General features: G+C 42.1%; 1 protein-coding gene and 1 long non-coding RNA gene across 3 annotated transcripts; one reads left to right on the top strand and one right to left on the bottom strand.

Annotated features, from left to right (window-relative positions):
- Positions 1-5,005: 5,005 nt before the first annotated feature.
- Positions 5,006-26,990, bottom strand: LOC110496773 (serine/threonine-protein kinase 3). Of its 2 annotated transcripts, none has more exons than XM_036953619.2 (11): positions 26,805-26,990; positions 26,037-26,117; positions 25,559-25,687; positions 24,924-25,038; positions 24,615-24,779; positions 23,803-23,970; positions 20,235-20,372; positions 15,757-15,879; positions 13,512-13,707; positions 11,648-11,832; positions 5,006-6,684 (listed from the first exon to the last, which is right to left on the bottom strand). In XM_036953619.2, exons 1-11 carry the CDS (start codon positions 26,825-26,827, stop codon positions 6,523-6,525), a joined length of 1,485 nt encoding a protein of 494 aa, XP_036809514.1. In that variant the 5' UTR covers positions 26,828-26,990; the 3' UTR covers positions 5,006-6,522. The 2 variants fall into 2 exon arrangements, with proteins under 2 accessions (XP_036809514.1, XP_036809515.1); XM_036953620.2 differs by having other exon boundaries at positions 5,006-6,681; positions 26,805-26,987.
- LOC149975658 (uncharacterized) lies at positions 26,450-26,956 on the top strand. The gene is made up of 2 exons (XR_016488638.1): positions 26,450-26,547; positions 26,927-26,956. It is a non-coding gene; the product is annotated as an uncharacterized LOC149975658 (long non-coding RNA).
- Positions 26,991-27,554: the final 564 nt, after the last annotated feature.

The raw sequence follows: 27,554 nt of genomic DNA on the forward strand, positions 1-27,554 counted from the left end.
CATTCTTGTTTAGTTGTTTCATGAATGTGTGATGTTATGTCTGGCCTATGTCATGTCTCACTGCGTCTTCCAGTATGTAAAGTAAATATCTCTGAAAATCAGACAAAGGAATATCTAATCTTATCCACTCCTCTATCCTCCTACAGCCTCTATCCTCCTACAGCCACTATACGCTCCCCACTCAATTTAAACCATTTTAAATTCAGGCTGTAACAAAATGTGGAAAAAGTTGAGCGATGTGAATACTATCTGAAGGCACTGTATAATGCACAATGTCTCAGGAAAGAGTCTGGGTTTCAATAATCCGTATAGAAACCTGGACCTTGAGGCCAGCGTGAAAGCATCTGTAGCTACTATAGGACTCGACATAGAACCCTTGTTTCATTGACCTTGACTGCAGACTATTTGTTTAGGCTATTAGCCAGACAAACCCCACTGAGTTCAACAATAAATAGTGAATTTATCCTCAAGCCGACTACTTTTTTCCTCTTAATAGGCTATTTGATGTGTAATTTTTACAAGTTTATAAATAGCTGCTAAATACTGTATATAGCTATAGAAAGTACTCTGCATACTGAGACAATCCCTAGTTAACTAGTGTTGAGGGTGGTTCTGATCGTACACCACATTATAATCCCTAGTTAACTAGTGTTGAGGGTGGACTGATAGTACTCTGCATAATGATCCCTAGTTAACTAGTGTTGAGGGTGGACTGATAGTACACCACATAATGATCCCTAGTTAACTAGTGTTGAGGGTGGTCTGATAGTACTCTGCATAATGATCCCTAGTCAACTAGTGTTGAGGGTGGACTGATAGTACTCTGCATAATGATCCCTAGTTAACTAGTGTTGAGGGTGAACTGATAGTACTCTGCATAATGATCCCTAGTTAACTAGTGTTGAGGTTGGACTGATAGTACTCTGCATAATGATCCCTAGTTAACTAGTGTTGAGGGTGGACTGATAGTACACCACATTATAATCCCTAGTTAACTAGTGTTGAGGGTGGACTGATAGTACACCACATAATGATCCCTAGTTAACTAGTGTTGAGGGTGGACTGATAGTACTCTGCATAATGATCCCTAGTTAACTAGTGTTGAGGGTGAACTGATAGTACTCTGCATAATGATCCCTAGTTAACTAGTGTTGAGGTTGGACTGATAGTACTCTGCATAATGATCCCTAGTTAACTAGTGTTGAGGGTGGACTGATAGTACACCACATAATGATCCCTAGTTAACTAGTGTTGAGGGTGGACTGATAGTACTCTGCATAATGATCCCTAGTTAACTAGTGTTGAGGGTGGACTGATAGTACACCACATAATGATCCCTAGTTAACTAGTGTTGAGGGTGGACTGATAGTACTCTGCATAATGATCCCTAGTTAACTAGTGTTGAGGGTGGACTGATAGTACACCACATAATGATCCCTAGTTAACTAGTGTTGAGGGTGGTCTGATAGCACACCACATAATGATCCCTAGTTAACTAGTGTTGAGGGTGGTCTGATAGTACACCACATTATAATCCCTAGTTAACTAGTGTTGAGGGTGGACTGATAGTACACCACATAATGATCCCTAGTTAACTAGTGTTGAGGGTGGACTGATAGTACTCTGCATAATGATCCCTAGTTAACTAGTGTTGAGGGTGAACTGATAGTACTCTGCATAATGATCCCTAGTTAACTAGTGTTGAGGGTGGTCTGATAGTACTCTGCATAATGATCCCTAGTTAACTAGTGTTGAGGGTGAACTGATAGTACTCTGCATAATGATCCCTAGTTAACTAGTGTTGAGGGTGGACTGATAGTACACCACATTATAATCCCTAGTTAACTAGTGTTGAGGGTGGACTGATAGTACACCACATAATGATCCCTAGTTAACTAGTGTTGAGGGTGGACTGATAGTACTCTGCATAATGATCCCTAGTTAACTAGTGTTGAGGGTGGACTGATAGTACTCTGCATAATGATCCCTAGTTAACTAGTGTTGAGGGTGGACTGATAGTACTCTGCATAATGATCCCTAGTTAACTAGTGTTGAGGGTGGACTGATAGTACTCTGCATAATGATCCCTAGTTAACTAGTGTTGAGGGTGGACTGATAGTACTCTGCATAATGATCCCTAGTTAACTAGTGTTGAGGGTGGTCTGATAGTACTCTGCATAATGATCCCTAGTTAACTAGTGTTGAGGGTGGACTGATAGTACTCTGCATAATGATCCCTAGTCAACTAGTGTTGAGGGTGGACTGACTATTAATTGGCATTAATAGACAGGTTTTACTCAAATGTGTATATATAATTGTTTTAAACAAAACTATTATATAACCAGAAAAACTGGAAATTCCAACTTTAATTACTGAACAAGTAATTCCATTATTGCCGCCAGCCAGCAGTATAAATGGTACCCGTGGAACACTGCATATTGCTTCATGTAGGATATATACAGTATATACATTTTTTTTTTAAACAACCAATAAATATTGAACCATTAGCTAAAGCAAAGCTATTAGGCTACATGCCCTGGCACCACAGAAAGCCTAGGATCGATTCCACAGGCAGACAACTGCAACCTTGTAGGGGACCGGAGAAACTGCGTACAGGTTGTACATTGTGGAAGTAAATGAAGAGGAACTACGGCAAAATATTAAAAGCTGAGGAGTTTTTCCATATTACAAAAACTTTATATGGGAATCTCCCATCTATGGCAAGGGTCTTCTAGGTTGTGTAATGGTACTGTAAAGTAGTTTGTTAAAAGCTGAGGAAGAGAAGTGTGAACCATGACAGTACTATATACAGATAGTACTGTCATTCTGTATAGTATATCACATATCCCACTACACAGCGGATTGATGCAAAGAGCAACATGCATAGTATTAGGCAAACATCATGAAACCAGAGACATCTGAAATGACCACAAGTCTTCCAGAAATATTTCACAACATTCAATAACTCATGTGTTGCTATGGCAATAGACTGAACAGCTTTAGTAAATGGACGATGCAAGGTAAATCCATCCTTCACTCTCACCGTCCACCTAAAGGAATGCTGGTCCTATTGGGTTTAGTGATTCTCATCAAGCACGGAAACAATATTAATGAACCACAACAATAAAAAGACTCAATATAAAAGTGACTTGACTCCTTGTCGAAGCCTCTGTCTGAACCCTACAATGTAAGATATCACACCACGCCCTCAATCATCACCTGGATAAAAACCCTTTGACGTGGTTGTAAAAGAGCAGTTACTAGGATCCATTATTACATGACTGACAGGATATTCTCTCCTCTGTCCATCAAGTGGTTTCATTCCTTATTATTCAACCTCCCAGGGAACAAAGAGTCAGCCATCTCTACAGAACGTCATACAGAATCACTACAGAAATAACATAGTCAGACAGGAGCTGCTCTCTGTCTCTGGGAATATACAGTCAGACAGGAGCTGCTCTCTGTCTCTGGGAATGTACAGTCAGACAGGAGCTGCTCTCTGTCTCTGGGAATGTACAGTCAGACAGGAGCTGCTCTCTGTCTCTGGGAATGTACAGTCAGACAGGAGCTGCTCTCTGTCTCTGGGAATGTACAGTCAGACAGGAGCTGCTCTCTGTCTCTGGGAATATACAGTCAGACAGGAGCTACTCTCTGTCTCTGGGAATGTACAGTCAGACAGGAGCTGCTCTCTGTCTCTGGGAATATACAGTCAGACAGGAGCTGCTCTCTGTCTCTGGGAATATACAGTCAGACAGGAGCTGCTCTCTGTCTCTGGGAATGTACAGTCAGACAGGAGCTGCTCTCTGTCTCTGGGAATATACAGTCAGACAGGAGCTGCTCTCTGTCTCTGGGAATGTACAGTCAGACAGGAGCTGCTCTCTGTCTCTGGGAATATACAGTCAGACAGGAGCTGCTCTCTGTCTCTGGGAATATACAGTCAGACAGGAGCTGCTCTCTGTCTCTGGGAATGTACAGTCAGACAGGAGCTGCTCTCTGTCTCTGGGAATATACAGTCAGACAGGAGCTGCTCTCTGTCTCTGGGAATGTACAGTCAGACAGGAGCTGCTCTCTGTCTCTGGGAATATACAGTCAGACAGGAGCTGCTCTCTGTCTCTGGGAATATACAGTCAGACAGGAGCTGCTCTCTGTCTCTGGGAATGTACAGTCAGACAGGAGCTGCTCTCTGTCTCTGGGAATATACAGTCAGACAGGAGCTGCTCTCTGTCTCTGGGAATGTACAGTCAGACAGGAGCTGCTCTCTGTCTCTGGGAATATACAGTCAGACAGGAGCTGCTCTCTGTCTCTGGGAATGTACAGTCAGACAGGAGCTGCTCTCTGTCTCTGGGAATATACAGTCAGACAGGAGCTGCTCTCTGTCTCTGGGAATATTCAGTCAGACAGGAGCTGCTCTCTGTCTCTGTGAATATTCAGTCAGACAGGAGCTGCTCTCTGTCTCTGGGAATGTACAGTCAGACAGGAGCTGCTCTCTGTCTCTGGGAATATACAGTCAGACAGGAGCTGCTCTCTGTCTCTGGGAATATACAGTCAGACAGGAGCTGCTCTCTGTCTCTGGGAATGTACAGTCAGACAGGAGCTGCTCTCTGTCTCTGGGAATATACAGTCAGAGGCAGTGTTCCAAATGCACCTTATACCCTGTGTAGCACCTATGGGTCCGGGTCAAAAGTAATGCACTACATAGGGGACAGTGTTCCATTTGGGACAGACCCAGAGTATGGAAATCTTATGACAGTGAGCGCACGTTAAGACTCATGAAGCACTAAGAGTACAGGAAACCTAAAGCCTGTGTCTACATTAGAGGGAAACATATAGTAACCTAGTAACCAACTGGGTCAGAATATCAAGCAGAACAGGAAAGGATAAACAACTGGCAGACGTTCCAATGAACAGGGGTTAACTTCTCGGTGCACATCAGATCACATCCCCTCCATTAGGTTTTCAGATCGAGTTCCTAATGGGAGAAAATATTCTGTCCACTCAGATCACATAAATGAATTGCTTAAAAAAAAAATATATATATATATATATTTTTTAAGGCATTTATTCTCATCCAGTTAGTGTTTGGTAGTTGACAAACTACAGTATTACATCATGATGTATCAAATACACACCACGGGGTTTCCATCGATGCACTACTCTATCATCCCCCAGGCTGGCTGCCACTACCACAGTGGAACTGATATGAATAGTGGGGCTATATTGAAGGTGCGACAGTACATGTAGAATGTCCCATCCGTGTGGAAGCTAGGTGAACTGCAACAACTAGGCTCCATTCCAAACAACTCCAATCCCCTACCTCGCATCCCATTTCCCTGTAACATGGTGGTTAGTGCTATCTGGATTTCAGGGAACATCCCTACCCTAAACTATAACACTTACCTAACCTTGACCATTTTCAACTTCAATGGGGTAACGTTAGAGTTACATTCTCAGGACCAATTGTCGTTATGGCTAAAGACTGTACAAGGATACCGGATAGCATGGACAATGATGGTGGACGTCCAAAGGACCCCGGATAACAATTCACTTTCAGTTTCGTCCAACTTTCAACAGCCGCAAAAGAAAGTTGTTATTGAAAATATATTTTATAGCGATTTAGATGGTTTCTCACACATTATTGTTTTCTTTGTATCACCTGGAAACGACAGCCATTTCTACAATGGCCGCTTCCCCCAATCTGCCATTTCTCGTTGAGATGACCACGCCTCTTAGTGACGCCGATGTAAGGATGGTGAAGCTTCCCCATCTTAACAACATAAACTAGCTTTTCTTGTCAAGTAGAACGTCTGCAGTTTACAATGCGTTGTTGTATCCTCCTTTAACATTATTTTCCATATCGCTGGTCATTTCCCAAGAGGCAAATAAACCCAGACAGTTTATCAGAGGATGCTCTAAAGGGGAAAAACATATCTTTAAGTAAATGTTAATCAATCATACTTTGGGATATAAGTCTATCTACTGGTTCATAATTAACAGAGGGGTATAAGGCTACCTACAGGTTCATAATTAACAGAGGGGGAGGCTAATAATTGTTTAAAATAGTCCTGAGGGCCAGCAGAGCCATGGGAAGATAGGATAACTCCAGGTCACACTGACTACTGGGGTGGTGATGAGAGACAAAATGGAGGACATTTAGAAGCACAGAAGCAGGGTGAATTAAATTCCAGACAGCGGTCAGGTCTCTCCTCTCCCTTGATCAGGTCTTAACAGAAAGCACCAGGTCAGAATTCCTTTTCTAAGGTCCTCAGCAGTTCTGCTGCCAGAGTGCTGATCTAGCATCAGTTCTGCTGCCAGAGTGCTGATCTAGCATCAGTTCTGCTGCCAGAGTGCTGATCTAGCATCAGTTCTACTGCCAGAGTGCTGATCTAGCATCAGTTCTACCTTTTAGATCATAAGGAATAAGATTACATGGAAAGTGGACTTTAGCCTAGATCAGCACTCTGGAATGTGAGACGCTGTATGAACACGGGCCCAGGTCAGAATGTGTTCCTCAGGTCAGGCTCTTCAGAAGTTCTGCTGTCTGCGTTTCTTGGCGTCCATTGCGTCGAGGATGGGTTGTCTCTTGGCGGTGTAGCGCTGGCGCAGCTCCTCGATCTCTCTCTCCATCATGGGGTCCAGAGCCGTCAGACGCAGCTGCAGCTCCTCAAAGTCAAGGTTCTTCAGCTGCTTAGACAGAGAACACGCAGGGACACACACACACACACACACACATACACACACACACACACACACAGGGAGAGAAGCAACTTTAGAACACGGCACAACCTAAATCACTGTGTCAGATAGGAAGTAAAGACCAAGGGATGGACAGAGATAATGTCACATGACTATGGATCACAGAGATAATATCACATGACTATTGATCACTGAGATAATGTCACATTACTATTGATCACTGAGATAATATTAGATTCCTATTGATCAGAGATGACATCACATACTACAAATCACAGAGATGACATCATATGACTATTAAATCACAGAGATAATATTACATTCCTATTGATCACAGACATGCTATTACAAACCACCAGGGGTCTTTTCACAGTCCCCAAATCCAGAACAAATTCAAGAAAGCGTACGGTATTATAGAGAGCCATTATTGCATGGAACTTCCTTCCATCTCATATTGCTCAAATGAACAGCAAACCTGGTTTCAGAAAACAGATAAAGCAACACCTCACGGCACAACGCCTCTCCCCTATTTGGCGTAGATAGTTTGTGTGTATGTATTGATATGTAGGTTACATGTGCCATTGTCAATTTTTTTTACATTGTAGAATAATAGTGAAGAAATCTAAACTATGAAACAACACATACAGAATCATGTAGTAACCAAAAAAGTGTTAAACAAATCAAAATGTGTCACCAGCAAAGCACCACCACACCTCCTCCTCCATGCTTCACGGTGGGAACCATACATGCGGAGATCATCCATTCACCAACCCTGCGTCTCACAAAGACACGGCGGTTGGAACCAAAAAACTAAAAATTGGACTCATATACAGTGGGGCAAAAAGTATTTAGTCAGCCACCAATTGTGCAAGTTCTCCACGCAAGATCTCACCCCGTAAGGTCAAAATGATCACAAGAACGGTGAGCAAAAATCCCAGAACCACACAGTGGACCTAGTGAATGACCTGCAGAGAGCTGGGACCAAAGTAACAAAGCCTACCATCAGCAACACAGGGAGAACTTGCACAATTGGTGGCTGACTAAATACCTTTTTGCCCCACTGTATGTACTTGGTCTTTAATCAAATAGGGCTTTCTTCTGAATACCAAACCTACCTTGTCACAACACAACTGATTGGCTCAAACACATTAAGGATAGAAATTCCACAAATTAATTTAACAAGGCATACCTGTTAATTGAAATGCATTCCAGGTGACTACCTCATGAAGCGTGCGTGTGCAAAGCTGTCATCAAGGCAAAGCTTGGCTACTTTCAAGAAGCTCAAACACTTTTATGGTTACAACATCATTCTATGTGTATTATTTCATAGTTTTGATATCTTCAATATTATTCTACAATGTAGAAAATTGTAAAAACCCTGGAATGAGTAGGTGTGTCCAAACTTCTGACTGGTACTGTAGTTCTATAGGCGGCTCTATATGAAGTTCTAGAGAACGCTCTACATGTTGTTCTATGTGTAGTTCTATGTGTAGTTCTATATGAAGTTCCATGGATGGTTCTATATGTAGTTACATGGATGGTTCTATATGTAGTTCTATGGATGGTTCTATATGTAGTTCTATATGTAGTTCTACATGTAGTTTTATGGATGGTTCTATATGTAGTTCTATATGTAGTTCCGTGGATGGTTCTATATGTAGTTCCATGGATGGTTCTATATGTAGTTCCGTGGATGGTTCTATATGTAGTTCCATGGATGGTTCTATATGAAGTTCCATGGATGGTTCTATATGAAGTTCCATGGATGGTTCTATATGAAGTTCCATGGATGGTTCTATATGAAGTTCCATGGATGGTTCTATATGAAGTTCCATGGATGGTTCTATATGAAGTTCCATGGATGGTTCTATATGAAGTTCCATGGATAGTTCTATATGAAGTTCCATGGATGGTTCTATATGAAGTTCCATGGATGGTTCTATATGAAGTTCCATGGATGGTTCTATATGAAGTTCCATGGATGGTTCTATATGAAGTTCCATGGATGGTTCTATATGAAGTTCCATGGATGGTTCTATATGAAGTTCCATGGATGGTTCTATATGTAGTTCTATGGATGGTTCTATATGTAGTTCTATGATGGTTCTAAATGTAGTTCTATGGATGGTTCTATATGTAGTTCTATGGATGGTTCTATATGTAGTTCTATGGATGGTTCTATATGTAGTTCTATGGATGGTTCTATATGAAGTTCTATGGATGGTTCTATATGTAGTTCTATGATGGTTCTAAATGTAGTTCTATGGATGGTTCTATATGTTGTTCTATGGATGGTTCTATATGTAGTTCTATGGATGGTTCTATATGTCGTTCTATGGATGGTTCTATATGAAGTTCTATGGATGGTTCTATATGTAGTTCTATGGATGGTTCTAGATGTTTATCTATATGTAGTTCCAGGGATGGTTCTATATGTAGTTCTATGGACGGTTCTATATGTTGATCTATGGATGGTTCTATATGTAGTTCCATGGATGGTTCTATATGTTGTTCTATGGATGGTTCTATATGTAGTTATATGGATGGTTCTATATGAAGTTCTATGGATGGTTCTATATGTAGTTCTATGGATGGTTCTAGATGTTTTTCTATATGTAGTTCCATGTATAGTTCTATACGTAGTTCCAGGGATGGTTCTATACGTAGTTCCATGGATGGTTCTATATGATGTTCTATGGATGATTCTATATGTTGTTCTATGGATGGTTCTATATGTTGTTCTATGGATGGCTCTATGGATGGTTCTATATGTAGTTCCATGGAAGGTTCTAAATGTAGTTCCATGGACGGTTCTATTTGTAGTTCTATATGTTGTTCTATGGATGGTTCTATATGTAGTTCCATGTATGGTTCTATATGTCGTTCCATGGATGGTTCTATATGTAGTTCCATGGATGGTTCTATATGTAGTTCCATGGATGGTTCTATATGTAGTTCCATGGATGGTTCTATATGTAGTTCCATGGATGGTTCTATATGTAGTTCCATGGATGGTTCTATATGTAGTTCCATGGATGGTTCTATATGTAGTTCCATGGATGGTTCTATATGTAGTTCCATGGATGGTTCTATATGTAGTTCCATGGATGGTTCTATATGTAGTTCCATGGATGGTTCTATATGTAGTTCCATGGATGGTTCTATATGTAGTTCCATGGATGGTTCTATATGTAGTTCCATGGATGGTTCTATATGTAGTTCCATGGATGGTTCTATATGTAGTTCCATGGATGGTTCTATATGAAGTTCCATGGATGGTTCTATATGAAGTTCCATGGATGGTTCTATATGAAGTTCCATGGATGGTTCTATATGTAGTTATATGGATGGTTCTATATGTAGTTCTATGGATGATTCTATATGTAGTTCTATGGATGATTCTATATGTAGTTCTATGGATGGTTCTATATGTAGTTCCATGGATGGTTCTATATGTTGTTCTATGGATGGCTCTATGGATGGTTCTATATGTAGTTCCATGGATGGTTCTATATGTAGTTCCATGGATGGTTCTATATGTAGTTCCATGGATGGTTCTATATGTAGTTCCATGGATGGTTCTATATGTCGTTCCATGGATGGTTCTATATGTCGTTCCATGGATGGTTCTATATGTCGTTCCATATGTCGTTCCATGGATGGTTCTATATGTCGTTCCATGGATGGTTCTATATGTCGTTCCATGGATGGTTCTATATGTAGTTCCATGGATGGTTCTATATGTCGTTCCATGGATGGTTCTATATGTCGTTCCATGGATGGTTCTATATGAAGTTCCATGGATGGTTCTATATGAAGTTCCATGGATGGTTCTATATGAAGTTCCATGGATGGTTCTATATGAAGTTCCATGGATGGTTCTATATGTAGTTCTATGGATGGTTCTATATGTAGTTCTATGGATGATTCTATATGTAGTTCTATGGATGGTTCTATATGTAGTTCTATGGATGGTTCTAGATGTTTTTCTATATGTAGTTCCATGGATGGTTCTATATGTAGTTCTATGGATGGTTCTATTAGTTGATCTATGGATGGTTCTATATGTAGTTCCATGGATAGTTCTATATGTAGTTCCAGGGATGGTTCAATATGTAATTCCATGGATGGTTCTATACATAGTTCCATGGATGGTTCTATATGTAGTTCCATGGATGGTTCTATATGTTGTTCTATGGATGGCTCTATGGATGGTTCTATATGTAGTTCCATGGATGGTTCTATATGTAGTTCTATGGATGGTTCTATATGTAGTTCTATGGACGGTTCTATATGTAGTTCCATGGATGGTTCTATATGTTGTTCTATATGTAGTTCTATGGATGGTTCTATATGTAGTTCTATATGTAGTTCTATGGATAGTTCTATATGTAGTTCTATGGATGGTTATTTTTGTAGTTCCATGGATGGTTCTATATGTAGTTGCATGGATGGTTCTATATGTAGTTGCATGGATGGTTCTATATGCTGTTCTATATGTAGTTCCATGGATGGTTCTATATGTAGTTCCACGGATGGTTCTATATGTAGTTCCACGGATGGTTCTATATGTAGTTCCACGGATGGTTCTATATGTAGTTCCATGGATGGTTCTATATGTAGTTCCATGGATGGTTCTATATGTTGTTCTATGGATGGTTCTATATGCTGTTCTATATGTAGTTCCATGGATGGTTCTATATGTCGTTCAATGGATGGTTCTATATGTAGTTCCATGGATGGTTCTATATATCGTTCAATGGATGGTTCTATATGTTGTTCTATATGTAGTTCCATGGATGGTTCGATATGTTGTTCTATGGATGGTTCTATATGTTGTTCTATATGTAGTTCCATGGATGGTTCTATATGTAGTTCCATGGATGGTTATTTTTGTTGTTCTATGGATGGTTCTATATGTTGTTCTATGGAAGGGTGATTAGGTGTAACTCACAAAGTCAAAGTCTCCATCCTGAGGAACCTTCCAGTTGTCAGGGAAGACGTCCTTAGCCTGGCTGATGTGATAGCCTGGTTCCTGCTGCCGGTTATGGTTATAGCTCTCCTGTTGGACCTTAGAGTCCTGCTTGTCAAAGTAGTCCATGAAGGAGGGTCTCAGGGCCTGCTGGGAGGTGGGGTGTCCTGTGCAGAGAGAAGGAAACATTTACTCTACTCTTCCTAATGAATAACAAAACCACACAGTGTGGAGTGAGGTAGAGCTAGGCATGTTGGAGTAATGAACACATGTTAAAGGGATACTTCCGGATCATTATGTCTCTGTTTCCAGTATGAAGGAAGTTGGAGGTAGTTTCGTGAGCCGCTATGACTGGAAGCCTATGGGTATCAGCTTCCCATAGACTTCTAAGTGATTGCGCTAACGCTAGTTAGCAACTTCCTTCAAACTGTACGTAGAAACATAAAAATGGTTTCCACGAGGTCATTGACTCTGGGGAAGTAGATTAAGAGCCTCATTGCCAAAATCCTGATGTATCCCTTGAATATAATAATTTTCTAACTGTGAAGATTTATATCTACGAGGAATAGATAAGGTTTTAAAATATACCGACCAAAAATATAAAAACGCAACATGTAAAGTGTTTCAAGAACTGAAATAAAAGAGCCCAGAAATGTTCCACATGCACAAAAAGCTAATTTCTCTCAAATGCTGTGCACAAATTTGTTTATATCCCTGTTAGTGAGCCTTTCCCCCCCAAGATAATCCATCCACCTGACAGGTGTGGCATATCAAGAAGATGATTAAATAGCATGATTATTACACAGGTGCACCTTGCGCTGGAGACAATAAAAGGCCACTAAAAAGGTGCAATTTTGTCACAACACAATGCCAAAGATATCTATATTTTTGAGGGAATGTTCAATTGGCATGCTGCCCACAGGAATGTCCACCAGAGCTGTTGCCAGATAATTGAATGCTCATTTCTCTACCACAAACCGCCTCCAACATCGTGTTAGAGAATTTGGCAGTACGTCCAACCGGCATCACAACCGCAGACCACATGTAACCACGCCAGCCCAGGACCCCTACATCTGACTTCTTCACCTGCTGAATATTCTGAGATCAGCCACCGGGGCGGCAGGGTAGCCTAGTGGTTAGAGTGGAGGGGGGGCAGGGTAGCCTAGTGGTTAGAGTGGAGGGGGGGCAGGGTAGCCTAGTGGTTAGAGCGTTGGACTAGCAACCGGACTGTTGCAAGTTCAAACCCCCGAGCTGACAAGGTACAAATCTGTCGTTCTTCCCTTGAACAGGCAGTTAAACCCACTGTTCCTAGGCCGTCATTGAAAATAAGAATTTGTTCTTAAGAATTTGCCTGATAAAATAAATAAAAACCCGGACAGCTAATGAAACTGAATATTTCTGTCTGTAATAAAGCCCTTTTGTGGGGGAAAAACTCATTCCGATTGACTGGACCTGGCTCCCCAGTGGGTAGGCCTATGGCTGCGCCCAGTCTTGTGAAATCCATAGATTAGGGTCTAATGAAGTTATTTGAATTGACTGACTTCCTTATATGAGCTGTAACTCAGGAATTGTTGTATTTTGCATTGATATATTTGTTTACAGTAGCAACACTACTAAACTAAAGACAGAGACAGTTACAGGACGGAGGTCCTGAGGTTGGGGGTTTAAGTCTTTCTCCATGTGCATCTAGTCTCAAATCAAATAAAAATCTATCACAAAAACTAGATAATGTCAGCTACAGCCTAATGGGTACTACGCTGACAGCTCACTAAAATAAATATAACTAAATTATCACAAAATATACTATGTTACAGCCTACGGTACTATCCTGACAAGCTCTACTCACTCCTCATTGAGCCTTCATCGTTGTCCTCCTCATCACTGTTGATGACCATGGTTCCCAGGTCTGCCTCTAACATGGTACTGCCGTGCTCGATCATGGTCTGAGCTCCGTCACTCATGGTGCTGGTAGCTCTCATGGTGCCAGCCCCCTCTGACCCAGACTTCACCATGGTGTGGGAGTCCACTTCCACCTCCTCTTCCTGGACACAGAGAGAGAGGACAGTCAGGTCAATCAAACTAACTTGTAAAGTCATTTTTACATCAGCAGGTGGACAGTAAGGTGCTGGGATTCATTCATACAAATACCCACTAACTGCGGAATTTGCAGGCCCAAACCTGAGCTGTGTAGAAGGACATGTTACCCAGGAAATAAAAAATTACGTTCAAAGTATCAACTGCAAATATATAAAATGTGTGCTGGCCCATTATTCTGCTTTCATACTAGGTATCTATTAACACAAAAACAACCTTTTAAGTGTAAACTAAGCATTGGTCTTAAGCAACAAAAGCACTAATGTGTAATCCACCCATGCTCTACCATGGTTTTCCAACACACAGCTTTAACCTACTACAGTAGTTATGTTGGTCTATTGTACTTCAACACTATGTAGGCAGGTTGCTTAGGATTCAAACCTTCTTTGTGGAAGTGGAAGAATGTAGGACTGGCATTTGGACATGAGCAAGCTGACGTTATTCTGGATGAAATTATTTCAAATCAATCTACACACAATACCCAATAAGAACAAAGCAAAAACAGGTTGACATTTTTGTAACTTTGAAACTACCTTATTTACATAAAGGTATTTCTGGGGGGTCTGAATACTTTCGGAATGCACTGTATGTTGAATGAGCATGGAGACGAGAGAGCCTCACAAGTTTGACGAAATTACCTTTACATATTGACCTTTACATATTGACCGTTATATATTTCAGTCTAACATGGCTATTGACTTACTTTTGGAGCTTTTGGAGCATAGGGTAGACCAATTATATACCAAAGACATCTTACATTTGTATTCAATAACTCTCTGCCACGTATAATATAATGGCACAATCATTTTAATTCAGGGTTTTTTGGGGGGCTCATATATAAGCCTATGCATATGGGTGTTGGGAACTAAAAGCACTGTCCATTTTGTTGTATATCAACTGCAATACTGTTTGATGTGACTTTAGATTGCATTGATGTCAGAGTGGTTAGAGGGACAATAGAGCCCTGAGTACCAGGCCATTAGGACCTGATGGAGGGACGATAGAGCCCTGAGTACCAGGCCATTAGGACCTGATGGAGGGACAATAGAGCCCTGAGTACCAGGCCATTAGGACCTGATGGAGGGACAATAGAGCCCTGAGTACCAGGCCATTAGGACCTGATGGAGGGACAATAGAACCCTGAGTACCAGGCCATTAGGACCTGATGGAGGGACAATAGAGCCCTGAGTACCAGGCCATTAGGACCTGATGGAGGGACAATAGAGCCCTGAGTACCAGGCCATTAGGACCTGATGGAGGGACATTAGAGCCCTGAGTACCAGGCCATTAGGACCTGATGGAGGGACAATAGAGCCCTGAGTACCACGCCATTAGGACCTGATGGAGGGACAATAGAGCCCTGAGTACCAGGCCATTAGGGACGGGTACTACCAACGCAAGACCACTGTGCATAAAATGAGATTACCGTGACTCAATGGTCACGTGGAATTGTACTGCGGTCATGACTCGTGACTGCCGGTGTGGCTGTAATACAGTCACCGCAACAGCCCTAGTTGAATCCCCCCCATTAGAGTTCCAGACACTTGTAGAATCTATGCCAAGATGCATTGAAGCTGTTCTGGCTCATGGTGGGCCAACGCCCTATTAAGACACTGTTGGTGTTTCCTTTATTCCTTTATTTTACCTGTAGCTTTTATGTGAAGTGTTGAGGTCAACTGTTGTTGTCTAGCTCTAGCTAGCTAGCTAATGGCAAAAGTAATTTGTGTCAAGGTTCCATGACCTTTTCTTTGCCTGTTCAGCAGACTGGTGTTAGCTAACTATTAAGATATTGGTGTCATATTGACTTAGATGAAATGGTAGGAATATTTTAATATAACATTCAGCATCAACCAATCCCCTACTTGTAGTTGACGATCATCAGAACTATAACGCCCCTAGAAGCCCAGCCATTAAGGCAGCTTGGTGAACATGTCTGAACCCAGCTGCTTTAATGGCTGTGTACTGTGTACATAGATCCTAGACTAAACTATACGTACAGAGTCGTCCTCCTCCTCCAGCTCTCTCTGCTGCTCCTGTTGTCTCTTAGCCTTCATCTCCATGGACTCAGTGATCAGGTCTCTCAGGATGGTGACTGGCTTGGCTGCTGTGATGAACGGATGCTACAGGAGAGAGCGAGAGAAGGAAGGCAGTTAGTTGACGAAGCTCCACATGCCTGCCAGCGGTTTAATATGTTGGTAGAGGAAGGGACAGCATAGACAGATAATTGTCAAGGTGCTAGGCTCTGATGAGCTACAGAAGACCACACTATGATGTTCTACCAGTATACAGGAGTCTGTCTGTCTCACCTGCGGTAGTCGTCCGTCCGTCTGCGTCTCACCTGCGGTAGTCGTCCGTCCGTGTCTCACCTGCGGTAGTCGTCCGTCCGTGTCTCACCTGCGGTAGTCGTCCGTCCGTCTGCGTCTCACCTGCGGTAGTCGTCCGTGTGCATCTCACCTGCGGTAGTCGTCTGTCTGTGTCTCACCTGCGGTAGTCGTCTGTCTGTGTCTCACCTGCGGTAGTCGTCTGTCTGTGTCTCACCTGCGGTAGTCGTCCGTCCGTCCGTGTCTCACCTGCGGTAGTCGTCCGTCCGTCCGTGTCTCACCTGCGGTAGTCGTCCGTCCGTCTGTGTCTCACCTGCGGTAGTCGTCCGTCCGTGTCTCACCTGCGGTAGTCGTCCGTCCGTCTGTGTCTCACCTGCGGTAGTCGTCCGTCCGTCTGTGTCTCACCTGCGGTAGTCGTCCGTCCGTCTGTGCCTCACCTGTGGTAGTCGTCTGTCTGTCTGTGTCTCACCTGCCAAGGCAGCAGCTACTCATCCTGGGGTCCAGCATAATTAAGGCAGTTTATACAACTTTAAAACATTACAATACCTTCACAAATCTCACAAAACACGGTGTGCCCTCAGGCCCCTACTCCACCACTACCACATCTACAGTACTAAATCCATGTGTGTGTGTGTGTATAGTGCGCATGTTATCGTGTGTCTGTGCCAATGGTTGTGTTGCTTCAGTCCCCACTGTTCCATAAGGTGTTTATCTGTTTTTTAAATCTGATTCTACTGCTGCATCAGTTCCTCTTATGTGGAATAGAGTTCCATGTAGTCATGGCTCTATGTAGTACTGTGTGCCTCCTGTCATGACGTTGCCCTCTTTTGGTACAGCAAGCCCATCCCCTCTCCCTGCCTCCTTCAACTAGGCTGCTGTGGTCAGAGAAAGGTCGTAAATTCCTGAGAAGACCCTGCCTCATGGCCACACAGTATAGAGAGAGAGTGAAGTTTCATAGAGAACAAAGGAATTTCTTCCACCTCAGAACTGGAGGTCCGAACAAATGTCATGTTCCGGACAAGGTATAAAAGGTCGGTGAAGAATCCAGCTACGAACTGGTCCGTTTGTTACATTTTGGGGAAGCTCGTGGGAGACGGTGTGGCCACATTACCATAATTGGTCTAATTGTTGTATAAGATGAATGAGTGACTATGATACTGTTTGTAAAATTGTGTAATATGATTTTGAACTGTTTAATGAAGGAAAATCCAACTCCCCTTTGATTTGAACTAAGAGGACCGCCCCTGTGCCCAGTTAGGGTCAGGCATCCTGGGACAGCCCCTTTTCTGAAATTCTGAATAAAACCCAACTTTGAGAAATTATGACCAGACCATGCTTTTCTCCATTAGGAGGGGACAAAGGTTGTAGACCATTGCTGAATCTTTTAACCATACCACGTGGTTAAACTCTTAGACTATTGATACCGACAGAATAAGAACAAGTCTTTGATATTAATTACTAGTCTGCAGCTAGGAATTCGGTATCATTGAATGCGAAGAACGACACGACAACCGCCGAAACATCCATCCTACAACAACATGAATGAATGTCACTCTGAACTATCCACTATAACCGCGACAGAGAGAGACGGACAATTCTACAAAAGAAACAACTTTTCAACAGCGATCAAGACGACACACTGAGCGTAAATATATATATTGATTGCAATTGTTCCCGAATGAGTGAGCGTTCATGTGCAAAGGATTAGCATTTCAATTGTTATAATTATCAACTCTGTAGTGACTTCTCAGCTGACCCCCACTCCCCCTAGTGCCCCGACTTCCTAGATAATTACAGCTACATGATTAATCAATTTGATCGTGTAATACTAATTACAGAGTATCTTTGATAAAAACGAAGTCTTCAATTTAATGATAGTAAAGACAGGACACTCCCTTTGCCTGTGAAGAGACCTCTGGTGGCATGTCTTGTGGGGTACGCATGGGTGTCTGAGCTGTGTGCTAGTAGTTTAGGCAGACAGCTTGGTACATTCAACATGTCAATACCTCTCATAAATACAAGTAGTGATGAAGTCAATCTCTCCTCCTCTTTCAGCCAGGAGAGATTGACATGCATATTATTAATATTAGTTCTCTGTGTTCATCCAAGGGCCGTGCTGCCCCGTTCTGAGCCAATTGCAATTTTCCTAAGTCCCTCTTTGTGGCACCTGACCACACGACTGAACAGTAGTCCAGGTGCTACAAAACTAGGGCCTGTAGGACCTGCCTTGTTGATAATGTTGTTAAGAAGGTAGAGCAGCGCTTTATTATGGACAGACTTCTCCCCATCTACACAATGTATCCAGATGATTCTATTGTGTTTGTTTATGTGTAACTCTGTGTTGTTGTTTTTGTTGCACTGCTTTGCTTTATCTTGACCAGGTCGCAGTTGTAAATGAGAACTTGTTCTCAACTGGCCTATTAAATAAAGGTGAAATAAAATTTAAAAAATCTTAGCTATTGTTGTATCAATATGTTTTGACCATGACAGATTACAATCCAGGGTTACTCCAAGCAGTTTAGTCACCTCAACTTGCTAAATTTTTACATTATTCATTACAAGATGGAGGTGAGGTTTAGGGTTTAGTGAATGATTTGTCCCAAATCTTTTTACGCTGCTGCTACTCCCTGTTTATCATATATGCATAGTCCCTTTAACCATATCTACATGTACATACTACCTCAATAAGCCTGACTAACAGGTGTCTGTCTGTATGTAGCCTCGCTACTTCTATAGCCTCTCTACTGTATATATCCTGTCTTTTTACTGCTGTTTTATTTCTTTACTTACCTATTGTTCACCTAATACCTTTTTGCATTATTGGTTAGAGCCTGTAAGTAAGCATTTCACTGTTGTATTCAGCGCATGTCACAAATAAACTTTGATTTTGATTTGAAATACAATGCTTTTAGTGTTATAAATATTTAGGACTAACTTATTCCTTGCCACCCATTCTGAAACTAACTGCAACTCTTTGTTAAGTGTTGCAGTCATTTCAGTCGCTGTAATAGTTAACGTGTATAGTGTTGAGTCATCCACATACATAGACACACTGGCTTTACTCAAAACCAGTGGCATGTCATTAGTAAAGATTGAACAAAGTAAAGGGCCTAAACAGCTGCCCTGGGGAATTCCTGATTCTACCTGGATAATGTTGGAGAGGCTTCCATTAAAGAACACCCTCTGTGTTCTGTTAGACAGGTAACTCTTTATCCACATTATAGCAGGGGGTGTAAAGCCATAACACATATATTATTCCAGCAGCAGACTATGATCGAAAATGTCAAAAGCTGCACTGAAGTCTAACAAGACAGCCCCCACAAACTTTTTATCATCAATTTGTCTCAGCCAATCATCAGTCATTTGTGTAAGTGATTGTTGAATGTCCTTCCATATAAGGGTGTTGAAAGTCTGTTGTCAATTCGTTTACTGTGAAATAGCATTGTATCTGGTCAAACACCATTTGTTCCAGAAGTTTACCTTGGGTTGGTAACAGGCTGATTGGTCAGCTATTTGAGCTAGTGAAGGGGGCTTTACTATTCTTAGGTAGAGGAATTACTTTGATTCCCTCCAGGCCCGAGGGCACACTTTCTAGTAGGCTTAAATTGAAGATGTGGCAAATAGGAGTTGCAATATTGTCCGCTATTACACTCAGTAATTTTCGATCCAAGTTCTCAGACCCCGGTGGTTTGTCGTTGTTGATCAACAATACTTTTTTCACCTCGTCCATACTGACTTTACGGAATTCAAAAATACAATTCTGGTCTTTTATAATTTGGTCCCTCGATATATTTGGATGTGTAGTGTCAGCGTTTGTGTGGCTGTATCTCTCACCTGTAGTAGTTGTGTGGCTGTATCTCTCACCTGTAGTAGTTGTGTGGCTGTATCTCTCACCTGTAGTAGTTGTGTGGCTGTATCTCTCACCTGTAGAAGTTGTGTGGCTGTATCTCTCACCTGTAGAAGTTGTGTGGCTGTATCTCTCACCTGTAGAAGTTGTGTGGCTGTATCTCTCACCTGTAGTAGTTGTGTGGCTGTATCTCTCACCTGTAGTAGTTGTGTGTGTATCTCTCACCTGTAGTAGTTGTGTGTGTATCTCTCACCTGTAGTAGTTGTGTGTGTGTATCTCTCACCTGTAGTAGTTGTGTGTATCTCACCTGTAGTAGTTGCGTGGCTGTAGCTCTCTGTTCTGGGTTCTTCACCAGACATTTCTTTACAAAGTGTGTGAAGTTGTCTGTCCACAGCTCAGGCTTCCTGAACGTAGGTGGAGGGTTGGTTGGGATCATGAAAATAGCCTGACAGTAATACAGAGGAAGAAGAGACAGAAAACACCTAGTTAAGCAGGTAGTATAGAAGCCTCAATGTAAACCCTAATGAATGTCTATAGACCGCTTGGTACGGAACCTCTCTGTAACCCTAATGAATGTCTATAGACCGCTTGGTACGGAACCTCTCTGTAACCCTAATGAATGTCTATAGACCGCTTGGTACGGAACCTCTCTGTAACCCTAATGAATGTCTATAGACCGCTTGGTACGGAACCTCTCTGTAACCCTAATGAATGTCTATAGACCGCTTGGTACGGAACCTCTCTGTAACCCTAATGAATGTCTATAGACCGCTTGGTACGGAACCTCTCTGTAACCCTAATGAATGTCTATAGACCGCTTGGTACGGAACCTCTCTGTAACCCTAATGAATGTCTATAGACCGCTTGGTACGGAACCTCTCTGTAACCCTAATGAATGTCTATAGACCGCTTGGTACGGAACCTCTCTGTAACCCTAATGAATGTCTATAGACCGCTTGGTACGGAACCTCTCTGTAACCCTAATGAATGTCTATAGACCGCTTGGTACGGAACCTCTCTGTAACCCTAATGAATGTCTATAGACCGCTTGGTACGGAACCTCTCTGTAACCCTAATGAATGTCTATAGACCGCTTGGTACGGAACCTCTCTGTAACCCTAATGAATGTCTATAGACCGCTTGGTACGGAACCTCTCTGTAACCCTAATGAATGTCTATAGACCGCTTGGTACGGAACCTCTCTGTAACCCTAATGAATGTCTATAGACCGCTTGGTACGGAACCTCTCTGTAACCCTAATGAATGTCTATAGACCGCTTGGTACGGAACCTCTCTGTAACCCTAATGAATGTCTATAGACCGCTTGGTACGGAACCTCTCTGTAACCCTAATGAATGTCTATAGACCGCTTGGTACGGAACCTCTCTGTAACCCTAATGAATGTCTATAGACCGCTTGGTACGGAACCTCTCTGTAACCCTAATGAATGTCTATAGACCGCTTGGTACGGAACCTCTCTGTAACCCTAATGAATGTCTATAGACCGCTTGGTACGGAACCTCTCTGTAACCCTAATGAATGTCTATAGACCGCTTGGTACGGAACCTCTCTGTAACCCTAATGAATGTCTATAGACCGCTTGGTACGGAACCTCTCTGTAACCCTAATGAATGTCTATAGACCGCTTGGTACGGAACCTCTCTGTAACCCTAATGAATGTCTATAGACCGCTTGGTACGGAACCTCTCTGTAACCCTAATGAATGTCTATAGACCGCTTGGTACGGAACCTCTCTGTAACCCTAATGAATGTCTATAGACCGCTTGGTACGGAACCTCTCTGTAACCCTAATGAATGTCTATAGACCGCTTGGTACGGAACCTCTCTGTAACCCTAATGAATGTCTATAGACCGCTTGGTACGGAACCTCTCTGTAACCCTAATGAATGTCTATATTACCGCACAGCAAACGATACCGCTGCACTAAGTGTGGAACCAACAGGACCCTGAACAGCTTCTACCCCCAAGCCATAAGACTGCTAAACAAGACCGCTAAATAGCTCATCAAATGCCTACCCGGACTACCTGCATTGACCCTTTTTTCCACTAACGCTCTTGCACGGACTCTATGCGCACACACACAGTACCAGTCAAAAGTTGACACACCTACTCATTCAAGAGTTTTTCTTTTTACTATTTTCTACATTGTAGAATAGCAATGAAGACATCACAACTATGAAACACATATGGATTCATGAAGTAACAAAAAAAAGTGTTAAACAAATCAAAATATACTTTATATTCTTCAAAGTAGCCACCCTTCACCTAGATGACAGCTTTGCACACTCTTGGCATTCTCTCAACCAGCTTCACCTGGAATGCTTTTACATCAGTCTTGAAGGAATTCCCACATATGCTGAGCATTTGTTGTCTGCTTTTCCTTCACTCTGCGGTCCAACTCATCCTAAATCATCTCAACTGGGTTGAGGTTGGGTGATTGTAGAGGCCAGGACATCTGATGCAGCACTCCATCACTCTCCTTCTTGGTCAAATAGCCCTTACACAGCCTGGAGGTGTGTTTTGAGTCATTGTCCTGTTGAAAAACAAATGATAGTCTCACTAAGCCCAAACCAGATGGGATGGCGTGTTGCTGCAGAATGTTGTGGTAGCCATGCTGGTTATGTGCCTTGAATTCTAAATAAATCACTGACAGTGTCACCAGCAAAGCACCCCCACACCATCACACCACCTCCTCCATGCTTGACGGTGGGAAAAACACATGCGGAGATCATCCGTTCAGCCACACTGCATCTCACAAAGACACAGCGGTCTCCAATTTGGACTCATCAGACCAAAGGACAGATTTCCACAGGTCTAATGTCCATTGTTCGTGTTTCTTGGCCCAAGCAAATATCTTATTATTGGTGTCTTTTAGTAGTGGTTTCTGATTCACGCAGTCTCCTCTGAACAGTTGATGTTGAGATGTGTCTGTTACTTGAACTCTGTGAAGTATTTATTTGGGCTGCTATTTCTGAGGCTGGTAACTCTAATGAACTTATCCACTGCAGCAGAGGTAACTCTGGGTCTTCCTTTCCTGTGGCAGTCCTCATGAGAGCCAGTGTAATCATTGCGCTTGATGGTTTTTGCGACTACACATGAAGAAACTTTCAGAGTTCTTGAAATGTTCCGTATTGACTGACCTTCATTTCTTAAAGTAATGATGGATTGTTGTTTCTCTTTGCTTATTTGAGCTGTTTTTGCCATAATATGGACTTGGTCTTTTACCAAATAGGGTTATGTTCTGTATACCATCCCTACCTTGTCACAACACAACTGATTGGCTCAAACACATTAAGGAAAGAAATTCCACAAATGAAGTTAAGGCACACCTGTTAATTAAAATGCATTCCAGGTGACTACCTCATGAAGCTGGTTCAGAGAATGCCAAGAGCGTGCAAAGCTGTCATCAAGGCAAAGCTTGGCTACTTTGAAGAATCTCAACTATATTTTGATTTGTTTAACACTTTTGTAGTAACTACATGATTCCATGCATGTTATTTCATAGTTTTGATGTCTTCACTATTATTCTACAATGTAGAAAATAGTCAAAATAAAGAAACACTTTTGACCAGTCAAAAGTTGACACCTACTCATTCAAGGGTTTATCTTTATTTGTACTATTTTCTTTCATTGTAGAATAGTAGTGAAGACATCAAAACTTCGAAATTACACATATGGAATCATGTAGTTACCAAAAAAGGGTTATAAAATATATTTGGAAGAATGTTTATTTGTGATTCTGAGACATCCAGGTGTTTGTGAAGTATCCCAGATGTCTTATTTTTCAGCTAGGTGAATTATAATCAACATGTAGACTAACCTCACTGAACTGTCCTGCCCAAACTCAGACTCACCCTCATGGGATGTATATCAGCGTAGGGAGGTTTGCCCTCAGCCATCTCTATAGAGGTGATGCCCAGGGACCAGATGTCTGCCACACAGTTATATCCTATCTCCTGGATGACCTCTGGAGCCATCCAGAACGGAGTCCCGATCACCGTGTTCCGCTTTGCCATCGTGTCCTAGACAGGGACAGAATAATACGAGCATTAGTCTCATCTATATATAAACTTCTGTGATATGCTGCTACAATCACTACAAGGATAATAAGAACGCCTGATCAAACTGACACCAGATTACATCGTTAGACAGTCAGAATTCACTTTAGGGAGACAGAGAGAGTTGAAGACAGACATGCAGACTCAGACAGGCAGACTCAGACAGGCAGACTCAGACAGGCAGACTCAGACAGGCAGACTCAGACAGGCAGACTCAGACAGGCAGACTCAGACAGGCAGACAGACAGGCAGACAGACAGGTAGACAGACAGGCAGACTCAGACAGGCAGACAGACAGGCAGACAGACAGGTAGACAGACAGGTAGACAGACAGGTAGACAGACAGGTAGACAGACAGGTAGACAGACAGGCAGACAGACAGGTAGACAGACAGGTAGACAGACAGGCAGACTCAGACAGGCAGACAGACAGGTAGACAGACAGGTAGACTCAGACAGGTAGACAGACAGGTAGACTCAGACAGGTAGACAGACAGGTAGACAGACAGGTAGACAGACAGGTAGACACAGACAGACAGGTAGACAGACAGGCAGACAGACAGGTAGACAGACAGGTAGACAGACAGGCAGACAGACAGGTAGACAGACCGTGAGTTGTCCCGCTACTCCAAAGTCAGCCAGTTTGGCATGGCCCTCTGTGTTGAGGAGAATGTTGCCTGCCTTGATGTCTCTGTGGATCTTCCTCATGAAATGCAGATACTCCAGACCTTTCAATGTGGACTTGAGGATGGTGGCTATCTCATCCTCTGTGAGCTTTACAAGAGGAGATGGTATAAATGATTCATTCTGATAATTCAGTAGTCTATGAATACACATTAACATGAGAAATGAATGGTAAAAGGCTACCGAAATACCAAAGGTCATCTTCATTCTCACACTTTTAGTCAATATACTGACCGTCTTATTGCGTAGTCTGATGATGTCTGAAACAGAACCGGCTCCACAGTACTCCATCACTATCCACAGGTCTGTGTTCTTAAAGTAGCTGCCATAGTACTTCACCACATAGGGACTGGACAGGAGGAGAGACAGAACAAACAATTATTGATGAAAGGTGAGCAAACAGAGTGTGTGGTACTGGTTATAGTAACAGAGTGTGGGGTACTGGTTACAGTAACAGAGTGTGGGGTACTGGTTACAGTAACAGAGTGTGTGGTACTGGTTATAGTAACAGAGTGTGGGGTACTGGTTATAGTAACAGAGTGTGGGGTACTGGTTATAGTAACAGAGTGTGGGGTACTGGTTACAGTAACAGAGTGTGGGGAACTGGTTATAGTAACAGAGTGTGGGGTACTGGTTATAGTAACAGAGTGTGGGGTACTGGTTACAGTAACAGAGTGTGGGGTACTGGTTATAGTAACAGAGTGTGGGGTACTGGTTATAGTAACAGAGTGTGGGGTAGTGTGTGTGGTACTGGTTATGTGATTGTGGAGGAGGAGACTGTTCTCCTCTCACTAGCCTCTGGAGCCATGCTAGCTCTGCCTGATGAACGTCTGGGCCAGAGAGTCTTTCCTCTCTTACATACAGAATACCTGTCACACTGCTGCATGATGGATATCTCCTTGATGATCTCCTGGAGGTCTGACTCAACAGGCACCTGTTTGATAGCCACCACCTGGCCTGACTCCTTATGGATGGCTTTAAACACACTGCCATAGGACCTGGAGATTAAGAAAGACAGTGGAAATGATGCAGAAAGTACCAAAGACCAGGGCCCATTCACAAAACACATGTAAAAACGTAAGCATCTTAAGAAAAAATAAGTTCATGATAGTTTGTAAGGGTAATACCTCAACAATATCTTAAGATACATATTAGTGGTTCCATCAGCTGTTGCATAAATAATCTAGTCATTATTATAATGTCAATTTACATGAACATCTCTTTATTTTCATTATAAAGTGTTATTCTGTAAGAAATTATAATGTTATAATATTATAATATTATTAATATTATAATATTATAATTATAATGCGGTAAGAATATATATGAATGAATGAATATTCTCACCCTTCACCTAGTTTTTCCAGAAGATCAAAGACCTCCTCCGGTTGTTTTGTGAGACTGTCTTCACTCAGTTTCTTCAGCTTGCTGTGGAGGAAGTTTGAGCATGAACAATAGAAATATAATGGATAGAACAGGCGTCCCTATTCAAGTCAATGATGGCAGACCCCACACTATAACCAGTACCACACAGTGTACCCATGCCTGGAAATAAAAGCAGGAAGTGTACCATTCAATCTGCATTGTGATTTGTTGATTAAACAAACAAAAAAATAAATTCCATGAGCTACATCAGTTAGCATCATATGAATTAGCATTCTACATTACCATGACAAATCCAGCATCAGTTTTAAGAGATGTTTAATTAGCATGGAAATGATGGCATCACAACACCAGGCAGCCATTAGAGTGACTCATTATTTTCTCGTCAAATTGCCAGAGTTAAGAGGGTTCAATATCTTCTACAGCATGAACAACATGACTGGCATTGTAGAACTGGGTCTACATGGATTTTAATGTAAGTTATGTCAAAGTAGTTAGCTAGCTTTTCAGGCATAAATGTAAACATGACAAGAACATAAAATACATTTTCAGACCGTTTCTGTCTAACTAGACAACTAGCCCGCCGGTAGCTACATTAAGGTAAAGCATAAAATGTCTAGTTAGATAACTACAAGTCAAACTTTGACTCATAATGGTGAAGCTAACACTCTAGCTGGCTAGCTTATAAAATATGACAAATATTGTTAGTAAACTTTCTAAACTCCCACACACCTTTTGGGCGCTGTCGGCTCCATGCTTTACAACTTCAAATAGTCACCCTTGTTTAAAACGCTAAAATATAACAAATTCAAACTAATATTTGTGATATTTTCTGTTTCTGTCGTTGTTTTTAGGCAAGAGGTCCGGTCAGCTGTAGTGTCAAAGGTTTATTCTTCTTTAACTTTTATCGGGGGAATCGCAACCAACTGATGCGCATACAACGCCACCTACTGTACCGGAGTGTGAGGCCACACCACACCTACCACCTCCGATACTTCACCCTGCTTTCACTTCAATTTCTCCTCCTGTCATCAGCTCACTCTGCTTACATTTTCTACCATTCTTCTTTAAACAAACCATCTCCCTTTTTTAACCGATTCAAGCGTACCCTCATCCTCCCACTCTCTTAGACCTCCTCTGCCTCTCTTTTTCCCTCCATTCCTCCTATTCCAAGTATACGTGTCCTTATGATAATACTGCACTTCTCCTGACATATATGTTGTTCTTGTCTTCTCAAGGAACGGCATTTAACCGGCTGACACAATCTCTGTAGTGCTCCACAGTACAACGCTTTTCCATTTAAAAAAAGCGCACTCTTCCAACCACATCCACTCTTCCACACATCCCCCAGTTGAGTTTCCCTTCCTATAGAAGAACAGAATTCCCTCCATGAACCTTTCTTGGCATTCTAGAAAACACTCTCTTTCTCTGAAAGACTATCATGCTATCAAATGTCAAATTATTCTTTAAAGTTTTAAAAGC

The sequence above is a fragment of the Oncorhynchus mykiss genome, chromosome 18, assembly GCF_057628025.1.
Source record: "Oncorhynchus mykiss isolate SJ-2025 chromosome 18, ASM5762802v1, whole genome shotgun sequence".
Lineage (NCBI taxonomy): Eukaryota > Metazoa > Chordata > Actinopteri > Salmoniformes > Salmonidae > Oncorhynchus > Oncorhynchus mykiss.

Bases quoted from the DNA above. Each gene is read 5' to 3' on its own strand.
- LOC110496773 (XM_036953619.2), bottom strand. From the start codon at position 26,827: ATGGAGCCGACAGCGCCCAAAAG. The intron at 24,780-24,923 runs GTCAGTATATTG...CCTCTTGTAAAG, and splicing joins TCAGACTACGCAATAAGACG to CTCACAGAGGATGAGATAGC. The intron at 23,971-24,614 runs GTCTGTCTACCT...GTCCCTGTCTAG, and splicing joins GAGTAGCGGGACAACTCACG to GACACGATGGCAAAGCGGAA.